Here is a 13407-nt window from a genome sequence, read left to right on the forward strand (position 1 = left end):
CTTTCCTAGGTAGTACCAAAGCAATCTTTGGTAGTACGTAGGTAGCTGCTGTTGTTCTCCTCTCTCACCACCGCACCGGCAAATTTGTTTCTTTTCGAAACAAGATGATGTTGTCACGGTCCTGTTTAGTGTATAGGCCTAGGCCTATATCAAGAAACATACCGGTAAATTCTAGGTAGCCTCCTAGCCAGGCTAATAGGCCTATCTCCTAGCTAGCCTAGGCCTAGGCCTATACTAAATAGCCTTAGTTAGAGGGTAGGCCTAGCGGATGCTAGTCAAGTCGCCCCATCGCAAAGTCGCCCCATACAAAGTCGCCCCTTACACAGTCGCCCCATCGCAAAGTCGCCCCAAAACAAAGTCGCCCCGACACAGTCGCCCCATCGCAAAGTCGCCCCATCGCAAAGTCGCCCCATCGCAAAGTCGCCCCATCACAAAGTCGCCCAAAACGTTAAAAAATAGTTTACAAGTGCGTAAAATGTCGCAATGATACACAAAATAACACGGAACGTGTAGGCATAAAAGGGGAAGCCCCGCCATGTAGTCTCAGGTCACACGATCGGCACGCACCCCCATCATCAGAGTGGAAACCCCGACTAATCACTCAGCGGTCGCACTAACGTGCTATAGCTTACCAGCAGAGGGAAACCCCGTAATTACTCCGCCGTTGTCGCACTACAACGCACCATTCTGAAGATGGGGAAACCCCGCCGGAGTTTTACAATGATATCAGTCGCGTTCGAAATCGGTCGCGTTTAATTTTGGTCGCGATAAAATGATGTTATACGATCTAGATTATTTTTACTTTGGTCGATGAATATTTATTGTTATTATTAGGCCTATATTAATAATTGATTTTTGTTTTTATTTTACAGGTCAGTATGATGGGAAAGATGTGTGCCTTAAAAAAATGACAATTTGTAAACATAGTTTAAGATTATAGTATTATCCAGCATAATGTCATTTGACAGTACATAATTATTTAAATGTGAAATATTTTATAGGAAACGTAGACTGCGTCTGTGTCTTTTATTTTATATGCAACAAATTACGTAAAACAATTTATTTATAAACATTCAGTTTACTATTATTATACATAGTATTACATACAATGGACATTGATTGTAAGCCTGGAAAGGCAATCCCATCATTATATCAATTATAAAATTGCATCATATCACCACTATATGTCGTAAATGACGTGCGTGTGTGTATTCGTCGTACGTATTATTCCGTGCCTCTTCACTGTCTTGTTTAATTTAAAATTAAATATACACCCGATATGAGGATATTTATTAGGCATGTTAATTAGAATGTTCTAAAACCAAAAGGGTTGAAAAGAATTTCTTCAGTAAAATGATCATTGTGCTGTTAATAAAAGGCGACTCGCTATCTGAAACATTCTCTGAAACCAATCGGAGCTGCGCCTTCTGGTATCTGTTTCCTCACAGCTGCTACGTCTTTCTGCTGACCGTCGGGGATTCCCCTTTTTAAAAAACACGCACACGATACTGTACGATGGTTTTTCCATGGTCAAAATGTAGCGTTTTAAATTTTACTAAAATACCTGCATGTAAAACAATCATATCGGCGATGAAATCCTTTTTTTCCCCTTCATTTTGAAAAGTCATTATAAAAGTAAGACACATAACTTGTCAATAAATGCAAAATGATCAATAAGTAGCCTATAACACTCATTGTCTTACAACACTGTTTTACAACTCATTGTCTTACAAATCTATACGAAGGCCTACACGTTTATACATTTATTATATTATCCTAAAAAATGAGCTGGTATCCAGGCGTAGGTTGAAGAAAGATTCGTAATTGTGGCTCTGGTAACTAATTTAACATTTTCGAAACTATAAATCAGGGATAATCTTTTTAGAACTTTCAAACAAGGGACTATTTTTTTAATGATTTTTAAAAAGCACATCACTCCATTAAAACCTGTAAAATAAAAATTTTATGTATATAATAGGATAAACATTGTAATGTAGGCCTATACGACATTTAGCGCGACCAAAGTAACAAACGCAATCGATATCAAACGCAACCGATATGAAACAGCGTACTACTACGGCGGCGCTTCATTATCATACCGAAATAAAACCGTGGTCGACTTTGCGATTGGGCGACTTTGCGATGGGGCGACTTTGTAATTGGGCGACTTTGCGATGGGGCGACTGTGCCTGGGCGACTTTGTTTTGGGGCGACTTTGCGATGGGGCGACTTTGTATTGGGCGACTTTGTATGGGGCGACTTTGCGATGGGGCGACTTGACTGGATCCCGGCCTAGCTAGTACTAGCCTAGGCCTAGTACTAGGCTAGTAGTAGGCCCCACTTGGCCCAAGAAGGGCCTACTACTAGGGCCTAGCCTAGGCTATATTTGAATTAATTAACTAGCCTATGCCCCTAGCCTAATTAGTTACTCTAGTAGGCTAGCCCTGTCCTGAGGCCAGCCTCCCGCCTCTACCAGGCCCGGGCTAAGAGGGCCTAGGCCTACTCCTAGCCTAGCTAGGCCTAGGCCTATTCTATACGAAGTGGTTAGGATTCCGGCAGAATGAACGCAATTTATTGTTCAATTGAAAATCGATCATTCATGCACATTTTTATAACATCATGTACACAGTTCAACACCAATTTTTCCGACTGGTTGGATGGCTTTAGTGGTGTGGTACTGCGGCTAGAGGTTTTGCTGGTCATTGTAGGCCTAGGTTCAATTCTCGATCAATTTTTTAATTTTTTTTTTTAATTCAAAAAATTGTATTTTATTGACCATCGTCTTTATTCATCATCATCTTTACCCACCATTGCCTAGAGGGATGTTTTTTTTTAGTTTTAGGTTTTAGTTCTCAGTGGAAAGTTTCTGTCGGAATCTGTTACAACAATGGGCAGTTGAGTTCCGGTGCCGGAATCCTAACCACGGCGTATTCTATATCATATATCATGCATACTAGGCCCTAGCCTACAGTATATACTTATCTAGGCTAGGGCCTAGACTACTACTAGGCCTATCCTAGAGTAGTAGTATGCCTAGCTAGGCTAAGGCTACTATTACTACAAAATACAGCTAGCTAGACCTAGACTAGGGCTAGATATAATTAATAGCTGGCCTAGGGCTAGGCTAGGCTAACTCTTTTTTTTTACACAACACTGGCTGCATGATGCAGTCGATTATGCTGCAAAACAAGGTATCAACAATGCACTGTCCAAAAAGTCGGCCTAGGCTAGTATCCTAGGCCTAGCGTAGAGGGCCTAATAATAGGCTACGGTACCATACCAAGCACATGCACTGACCATATCGATGATCGTGATACGATAGCTTTATTCTTTTTTTTGTATAACAGAAACGTTTTCAATCGGCTCAAGCTGCAACAGCTCAAACAGACCGGATCCCTCTACCAGCCCAAGATGCCCAAGTATCAAAACTAACCAGTGGACTTACCATTGCCTCACTTGAAAACTATTCACCAATTAGCAGAGTTGCAGTCATAGTCAATGCTGGCTCCAGATATGAAAGCACTAAAAATCTAGGTTCTTCTCACTGTTTAAGAGCATTTGCTAATCTGGTAGGTATACCATAAAAAAAGCTAGGTATACATTACAAATTCATTCTGCTTATTCTGCAATTTCTTTTTACGTATAATTTGCTTAGTTTTATTTTATTTAGTGTTTCTTCTTCTCTCAGACATGTACAGGTGCAAGTACATTCAGTATCACAAGAGGCCTCGAGGCTATTGGAGCAACGCTTGAAGCAACAACAACTCGTGATCATCTACTATACTCTATCAAATGCTTACGTGACAATGTGTACGTTGGTTTTTCTCATTTCTAGTATTGTATGTCCGTAACTAATGCTTGTTCTAAGTTGAGCCAGACAAAAAGTTTTCTATGAAATTTGTGACTTTTCTTTGCATTAATTTAAGGACATTAATACTAATAGAGTAGGAGCTCCCTAAATTCTATTCAGAAACATACTAAAATTGATATTTTCCTTCCTGCTGTTTTTTATTAATGATGTTATTGATATGTATAGAGATGTAGCTGTAAACTATTTAACAAGCATTGCTGGAGGTCAAGAGTTCAGAAGGTGGGAGGTCAACGACAGTAAATACAGAGTAGACCTTGATTTGGCCCTAGCTGAAGTAAACCCTCAAATTGGTATGAAAGAATGTATTTATTATATTGTTATGCAGCTCAATTGACAAAACTAGCCCTTATATAGAATGTGGTTCATTATTCATATTGTTCTTTGAGCCGTTACTATTTCATTGTTGTTTACAAATGACAATGAACTTAATCTTAATTATTTGTAGAAGAATGAAAGTCAAATTGTCAAATTAGGTATTGATTGTTATGTGTTAAAAGAACTTATTCCTTCTTCTAGTTTTGATGTATAATGTGTTATAGTAAATTTCACAAATTATTACTTTTGCTAATTATTTGATCATAAAAGCAGAATATATACTGGATTACAAATTTACATTGGCATAGTTGACAGCACTAAAGCAGACCTTTGTGAAAGAACTCTGCCTGCCCTAGCCAGAAACTTAATATTTATTTTTTAACTTTTTCTTAGATGTGATGGAGAAACTTCATGGCACAGCTTTTAGAGGCAATCTTGGAAATTCTTTGTTCTGCCCAAAATACATGCTAAATGAATTCACACCAGATCTACTCAAAGAATTTGTGGACACTCAATTTACTGCTGAGAATATGGCTCTTGTAGGACTTGGTAAAGTTACTCCTTTCATCTTATTTATTTATTTCAAATCAGACCAACAACAAGTCATTACCACTAACAGGCTTGGCTGGTAAGAACCACAAAGATAAATATAATTGTTCCTACAATACAAGTAAATGTAAAGAATGGAAGTAAGTAACCAATATCAACATTGAGAATTGTAAGAAAAAGTGAACAACAAAAGAAAATGCAACATAAAATGTTGGACATACATATTAATTGAATTAATACATTTTACATACAACATTATGTTAATGTGTAAGAACATCTTTGGCATGGAGAATTGATTGACATGGACAATTCAAAAAATTGTAATGCTATACTCCTATAATTGTCAAGACATTCATCTTAACATTTGATAATGCTTACATTATATGTACATTGATAAGTAATTGATTTATTTTTTAGGGGTTGATCATGATACACTTAAGGCTATGGGTGAAAAGTTGTCTGTCAACCAAGGATGTAAAGTTAATACTGTATCAAAATACTATGGTGGTGAGTTGATTTCATTATTTTTATTATTATAACTTTTTACAAATGTTTCAAGGGGAAACAACATAGACAAATATAAGTGACATAAACAATTTTGTTGACAGGTACTGAGAGCAGAGTACAGAATAACAACAGCTTAGTGCATGCTGCTTTGGCTGTACAAGGAGCTGGAATCCACAGTGAGGATGTACTTACACTCTCAGTCATGCAGTATTTATTAGGACCTCAACCTTCTATTAAATGGGGATCACACATGGCCACATCCAAGCTAAATCAAGCTGCGGCTAAAGTTACACAATCTCCATTTCATGTAAGTGTAAGGTGACATTCTAAATGTTTTCAAAGGTGGTAGTAATGACATTTCCAAGCACAAGTGTTTTCAAAGGTAATAGCAAAGAGACGTTTAATATGAATATTTAGTAACAATTTTGATGATGGTTACTCAATGGTAGATATTTAGTGTGTGGATTACCATACAATTCATGCTGTATAGTATTATACATTAAAATGTGTATTTGTTTTTTCAGGCCAGCTGTGTGAACATGAGCTATGCTGACACTGGTTTATTTGGATTCTATGTACTTGGGCATGCCAGTGAAATGGAATCTGTAAGCATGTTTCATTTCAATTGTTATTGTATATTATACAAATGACTAATGTTTTATATGTTGATTGAATTAGGAGAATATCTTGAAAGATTTTGACAAGGTAGAGGACAAACTTTTGATGAATGAATGGTTAGTCAAAACATTCATTACAACACACCTACAGATTCAAAAATAAACTTTTATTAATCAGCTCCCATCGATGTCAAGACTAGACTAACGCCCGTATTCTTAAACCGGACTTTAGTCGTAGTTCGAAGTTCGACTTGAAAAAGTCGTAGTTCGAGCTATTCAAATTCGATTCAAAATCGAAGTAGTCGAAGTTTGCAGTTCGACTTAATGAAGTCGAGCTTTTAGTCGAGTTGCACACGTCTGGGTGACAAAGGCTATACATTGGCCAATGACAAGAGAGTATTTGAGAAGCAGACCAAATTTTGTGCATTGATATCACTTTCCATTTTCTTACAACACTTTTTACGCATCAGGACTATATACATGAAAAATAATTTTAATCGTTAATTATTAGAACAAGATCAGTATCAATTTAACAGTGAAGTACTTTTGATTAACAACAAACAAAATATTCAAAATATATTCAGGAACCATGGCGGTACGGTAACTTTTATATTTTCTAGGCCCCCAACAAAGTATGATCGCGACGAACCACGCACTTCATAGCGTGACAAGAAAGCGCTAGGCCCCCTAAACATTTCATCGCGTGGTGAATTTCCGCATCTGCCATTGTCACTATGGCGTCATGTAGTTCAAGTCGGACTTGCGCGAAGAAAATAATGTAATTTGTATACGGTTGTCAAATAAAGATGATTTTCATTATTATAACTTATACCAATGTATATTTAATTAAGCTAGTATAAAAATAGATATTTCATTCTTCAATATCTGGCCAATATAACAACTCAATGACTGTTACGTTTTTCATAAACATGGTTTAAAAACCATTTAGTCGACCATTTAGCCTGCCCCCTCCAGGACTAAAAAAATCGATCAAAATTCGTCTCGATTTAGTCGAGGTTGGCCTGAATTAGTCGGCGATTTAGTTGAAGTTCGGTTTATGAATTAAAATGACGTCATTTTTAAAGTTTTAGCTCGAACTACGACTAAAGTCCGGTTTAAGAATACGGGCGTAAAAGAAAGACAGTGCTCATATTTCTGCTATAGACATTCATGTTGGTTTAGCAGCCTCAAGTTAAACAAAAATCTAAAAATGCTAAAGTGCAATAGAACAATTACAGTATATCCTCAGGTATAATCCCACCCTCTACTGTATGTCTGATTTAATATTCCAAAGTAGTCCCAGTATTGACTTTTGGTTTGGCTGTATAGGTATAGGTCTCTGTGAGTATAGTCCAACACCACAAGGCTATTTGTGTTCTAGGGGACCAAAGGAAATACGGTAATTAGAACTTTACCCTACATAAGATACAAAATGAACTAATCAGATAGTAAGAATACACTTCATAATTCTTGACAGGTGTTGAAAGCAACAATGGGACAGTTTGGTGGGTTAACAAAAGGCAATATTGATGAGAACGACTTCAAGAGAGCAAAGTAAGTTGAAAACAGTTACAAAATGGTTCTATCAATCAATCAATCAATCAATCAATTGACTTATAAACAGTTATGATGAGGAAACCCATTTGAAGGAGAATGTGGTACATTAAAGATTTTTGATTGTTGTATTATGTTATGTTTTATTTATTTATACTACGTGTATGTTATATTAATTTGTTATGGTAGTATGTGTATGTTATATTAATTTGTTATGGTAGTATGTGTATGTTATATTAATTTGTTATGGTAGTATGTGTATGTTATATTAATTTGTTATGGTAGTATGTGTATGTTATATTAATTTGTTATGGTAGTATGTGTATGTTATATTAATTTGTTATGGTAGTATGTGTATGTTATATTAATTTGTTATGGTAGTATGTGTATGTTATATTAATTTGTTATGGTAGTATGTGTATGTTATATTAATTTGTTATGGTAGTATGTGTATGTTATATTAATTTGTTATGGTAGTATGTGTATGTTATATTAATTTGTTATGGTAGTATGTATATGTTATATTAATTTGTTATGGTAGTATGTGTATGTTATATTAATTTGTTATGGTAGTATGTGTATGTTTTCCTCCTGGAGTAATATTTGTTAAAAACTGCTGTCACTACTTTATCATGACAATACCAGTTATGTATTCTGCTTATTTTATTCTACTTAATGTTTTCCTTAAATTTCTTTAGAAATCAGTTAAAATCTTCTTTGTTAATGAAGTGTGAGGATCAGGAGAGTTTATTGGAGTCTGTAGCAGTACAAAGCTTAAGTACTGGAGCATACCAACCAATTGAAAGTGTACTTGCTAAGATAGATAACTTAAAACCACAGGATGCAGTTAATGTAAGTTGTATTCACGTTTTGTGAGATCTACATGTTTGAAGCTATTAGACTCTCATCTATATTACATGGTATAGGATTTATTATAAAACTGGGTTAAGGAGGGCAACATAATTGGTATGTGTATGAAACAAGTAATATGCTAGTGATAGCAACAGCAGTGGCTATTAGACACACTCATCTATATTACATGGTATAGGATTTATTATTAAACTGGGTTAGGGAGGGCAACATAATTGGTATGTGTATTAAACAAGTAATATGCTAGTGATAGCAACAGCAGTGGCTATTAGACTCTCATCTATATTACATGGTATAGGATTTATTATAAAACTGGGGTTAAGGAGGGCAGCATAATTGGTATGTGTATTAAACAATTAATATGCTAGTGATAGCAACAGCAGTGGCTATTAGACTCTCATCTATATTACATGGTATAGGATTTATTATTAAACTGGTTTAAGGAGGGCAACATAATTGGTATGTGTATGAAACAAGTAATATGCTAGTGATAGCAACAGCAGTGGCTATTAGACACACTCATCTATATTACATGGTATAGGATTTATTATTAAACTGGGGTTAAGGAGGGCAACATAATTGGTATGTGTATTAAACAAGTAATATGCTAGTGATAGCAACAGCAGTGGCTATTAGACACTCATCTATATTACATGGTATAGGATTTATTATTAAACTGGTTTAAGGAGGGCAGCATAATTGGTATGTGTATTAAACAATTAATATGCTAGTGATAGCAACAGCAGTGGCTATTAGACTCTCATCTATATTACATGGTATAGGATTTATTATTAAACTGGGTTAAGGAGGGCAACATAATTGGTATGTGTATGAAACAAGTAATGTGCTAGTGATAGCAACAGCAGTGGCTTTATTTTTTTAATAGTAATTATTAAAAACTATGTTTTTTTTTAACAGGTAGCAAAGAAAGTTTTCAACAGTAAACCTGTGATGGCTGTTAATGGTGATTTAGGAAATACACCATATTTGGATGAACTATTATAGACCACAATAACACACCATATTTGGATGAACTATTATAGACCACAATAACACACCATATTTGGATGAACTATTATAGACCACAATAACACACCATATTTGGATGAACTATTATAGACCGCAATAACACACCATATTTGGATGAACTATTATAGACCACAATCACTATACAATTTATAACAACACAGATCATATATATATTTACCCCTGTTATTGCTTGTAACTCAGGATTGTGTTGAAACTACTATTTTGACCCCTACAGCTTACCATAGTGTGATGTCTTTTTTGTGTTCCTTTAAACATCGTACATATTAATTCAGAAATAACATGTGAGATTTTATCTAACAAGTTTCTTTTGTTCTTGTTGGTAACAATCATAAAAGTATATAATGCAGTCATTTAATTAGTAGAGTTGCTGTTTGGTTCTTGTTGGTAATAAAAGAATAAAAGGATAAAATTTATGAATAGAATTTGTTATTTTTACATTTAGTTTTCTATCTTACAATAAATGCATGTAAATGTCAGCTGATTTGTGCCATATGCTGTATTTTTAATGTTATGCTTTGAGCAACAGTCTATAAAAATGTAACACAGCCAGTCATTTCCTATGTTGATTTTATTATTCATTGGTTATTTATCAAGTGTGTGTATGTCACAAAGAAAAACGCAATGTTATTTGGCCCTCATTGAAGAATAGGAAACAATTTAAAGAAATCATTTAATAATACCAAATTATGTGGGTACATTTGCATGGCGTTTCACTTAATATTCACTATTAATATAATGAGAATGTCTGTTGTTACAATTCGTCGTGTTTTGGTCCACTGAATTCCTCCCATGATACCTCTCCATTACCGTCCCTGTCATCTCTTTCTAAAGCTTCTTTCGTCATCTTCTGGTTTAATTCCTCATCAGTAAATATACCCTCGGACATGATGAAAGCGGACATCTATTGAAAGGACGTGAATATAGCTACTATTAAGGCTCGATTTCATTTATAAGCTGCCGTTGTATCTTTAGATCATATTGTACATTTTAAAGAAATTCTTAAATTTAACTAGATGGGTTGTATGCAACTACTTACTTCTTTAAATGATATAACCTTGTCGTTGTTTGCATCGATCATTCTGAATGTATTTGGCATCCCATGTCGCCAGTTAGGTTTGAACTCAATCATCTCCACATCAAATATTACGGTTGCTCCCGGTGCTACCTTGCCGTCTTAAAAGAAATATTTAAAATCGGTGGTTACAATACAATATTTATTATAATTCGTACGGTGTGTTATGCACATAGACGCAATTGTAGCAGATTGGGCTAACGTGGATAGTTCAAGTTTTTCAAGTTTATTGTTTCACACAATACAAAATACAATATAATAATACAGAACATAAATTAATAAATACAATTGTGTGAGGAGGACGCATTAAGCCAAGGCTTTAAGTTTGGTCCTCCAATAGTTGTAGCCTACTAATTAAGGTTTATTTTTTCGCTTTCTTTTTAATTGATGCGACAGTCTCGTGGGTTGTTATCCATCAATCTATTTGAAATAACATTATCTGTTTACGTTTATTTATCTAGTCACTTAAACCTGCCAGACGTAGCTTTGTTGTGAAATCCCACGATAAAGCGTCATGCACCGAATTGCAACCAGGTTTAGGAGGCTATGCAAAGATAACACCTCCTTCTTAGCACCAACAAGGGTGAACGGGCACGAGATACATAATAATGTGTATATAGGCCTACTGTCGATGAGATGAGAAGAATGTGCAAATCCCATCTTATCGGACGTAAATTGCAGGAATAGGCCTATATATTATAGGACTGCTTTGTGTTTTTGCATGATGTCGGCGGATCTAATATAGAACGCACCTTTTCCTTGTTCACCATAAGCAAGACTCGATGGTACTGTTAATCTTCGTTTTTCACCAGTACACATGTCTACCATCCCGTAATCCCAACCTTTCACTACTTCTTGCAAACCAAGCGGAAACTCGATTGGTTCAGAGTCTTCATTTACCCGACTAGAGGATAGAATACATTCAAATTTAATCAGAAATACATCGTATATCTTATAAGTTGTGCTGTTAATGTCAAAAACAAAGAATATTTACTAATTTGATCAAATCTAAGTGTTACCTGTTTGTTGTATTGTTTTATGTTTCAAACCTGTAACGGTAGAATAGCGGTAATTATCGTTGTTGGTGGTTTTGAATGAATGATAATAAAATAAAATAAAATCGAAAGAAAAAGAAGAACCGAGGCATTGTAGGCCATATACCATATTCATTACACTTAGAATTTATGTCCCGAATAAAATAATATTGTGTGTGGATTATACTTACCTGGTTTCAAATACTGTCCCGTCCTCTAACCGTCCTGTGTAATGAATAAGCACCATGTCCCCATGACTCGCTGTTTTCTTACAATCATCTGGTTTGAACGTCACCTCGATCTTTAATTCGTCGGGGATTTTAATCGACCCTGTTGTTTGTGAAGAGTAACATGAGTAAAAAGTAAACAGAAGGAAAAGGAACACACTTTTTTTAAAAACCATGATAATCACTCGGCTCAGCGGTTTTATGACGGAGGCACGTTGTAGTACTAGTAGGCCTACAGAGATGAGAGATTGAAGCTTTTATTCGGAGGCAGCGGGTTCTTATCTCGTTCAAGCAGGTGGCCAGAATCACATCTGATAATGTGCACAATGTATACGTGTACATGACCAGGGCCGGCCCACATATGCTCACATCTGAGTCAGCGCCGTTTAATTGATTAATGAGAAGCCACACATGTACAAACTACCATCCGGAGACTCATTTGCATAAATATAGAAAGAAAAAAACATATTAGCTATTTTATCAATTAGTCTAATATAATTTCCGCCTCATATTTTGTTAAATTGTCTACATATCGCGCTTGGTCCGCTCGCTAATTGAGTTGCGCATACGTGGCATGTGCGCCACCAGTGGCTTTGTAAATTCCCAAATACGTGGAAAATAGCAAAGGTCACGCCAATTTTTAAGAATGGTGAAAAAACTAACCCTAATAATTATCGTCCCATTTCCGTCCTACCTATACTTTCAAAAATAATTGAACGAGTCGTTTTTAATCAACTTTATGCTTTTTTGAATAATAATAATCTGTTATGTATAAATCAATCAGGTTTTCGACCATCATACTCAACATCTACTGCACTTACAAAAGTGACGGAAGACTGGTATAGTGCAATAGACGAGGGTAAGCTGGTCGGAATCTGTTTACTAGATTTTAAAAAGGCCTTTGATACGGTAAACCATAACATACTATTAAGCAAATTGAGACTTTATGGTTTAAGTAAATATGTTTTAAAATGGTTCGAGAGCTATCTGTCTGAGCGAAAGCAATTCACAAATGTAAATAATACATTGTCTGACTATACACACATCCAATGTGGAGTGCCTCAGGGGTCAATCGTGGGCCCACTTGCTTTCCTCTTATATATAAATGACCTATCGAAAGTTGTAAACAAATGTAAAATAAGTATGTATGCTGACGATACTATAATTTATTGTTCTTCAAAAAATGAAAATGAAATATACCAAAGTATAAATGAAGAACTTATACAAATCGACGATTGGCTAAAAAATAATAAATTGAGTCTAAATGTCTCTAAATCCGAGTTCATGTTGATCGGATCGACAAACCGATTGGCAACCACCAAAGAAAAAAATAGATCAGTTAATATAGATAACGATGTTGTACCACGCGTTCGATATTGCAAACACCTCGGTATCATAATAGACGAACATTTATCATGGAAAAATCAGATTGAATACATTCGAGGTAAAGCTCTAAATGGATTGGGTATGCTTAGACGATGTAGCTATTATTTTCCACAAAACATATTAAAACATATTGCAAACTCTATTGTAATACCTTACTTGAGCTATTGTAACATAATTTGGGGAAATAGTAGTCAAACTCTAATGAAAAGAGTTCAAACTATACAAAACAGAACAGCTCGAATCGTGTGTGGTCTAACATGGGACACACCTAGTAGTGAGGCACTAAGGCAAATTAATTGGTCACCTTTATTTTATCAAGATAGATATGAATGTTGTATGGTTATATATAAGGTTT

General features: G+C 35.4%; 2 protein-coding genes across 2 annotated transcripts; one reads left to right on the forward strand and one right to left on the reverse strand.

Annotated features, from left to right (window-relative positions):
• LOC140051577 (cytochrome b-c1 complex subunit 2, mitochondrial-like) lies at positions 1-9814 on the forward strand. Its single transcript, XM_072096835.1, has 11 exons — positions 1-164; positions 3348-3569; positions 3689-3810; positions 4037-4161; positions 4580-4735; positions 5153-5242; positions 5344-5549; positions 5767-5847; positions 7337-7413; positions 8112-8265; positions 9202-9814. Exons 1-11 carry the CDS (start codon positions 105-107, stop codon positions 9286-9288), a joined length of 1380 nt encoding a protein of 459 aa, XP_071952936.1. The 5' UTR covers positions 1-104; the 3' UTR covers positions 9289-9814.
• Positions 9815-9837: 23 nt separating this feature from the next.
• Positions 9838-12036, reverse strand: LOC140051586 (uncharacterized). The gene is made up of 4 exons (XM_072096848.1): positions 11631-12036; positions 11158-11309; positions 10370-10506; positions 9838-10234 (listed from the first exon to the last, which is right to left on the reverse strand). Exons 1-4 carry the CDS (start codon positions 11840-11842, stop codon positions 10085-10087), a joined length of 651 nt encoding a protein of 216 aa, XP_071952949.1. The 5' UTR covers positions 11843-12036; the 3' UTR covers positions 9838-10084.
• Between the last annotated feature and the right edge of the window lie 1371 nt (positions 12037-13407).

This window comes from Antedon mediterranea, chromosome 1 (genome assembly GCF_964355755.1).
Source record: "Antedon mediterranea chromosome 1, ecAntMedi1.1, whole genome shotgun sequence".
In the NCBI taxonomy this organism is placed as follows: Eukaryota; Metazoa; Echinodermata; class Crinoidea; order Comatulida; family Antedonidae; genus Antedon; species Antedon mediterranea.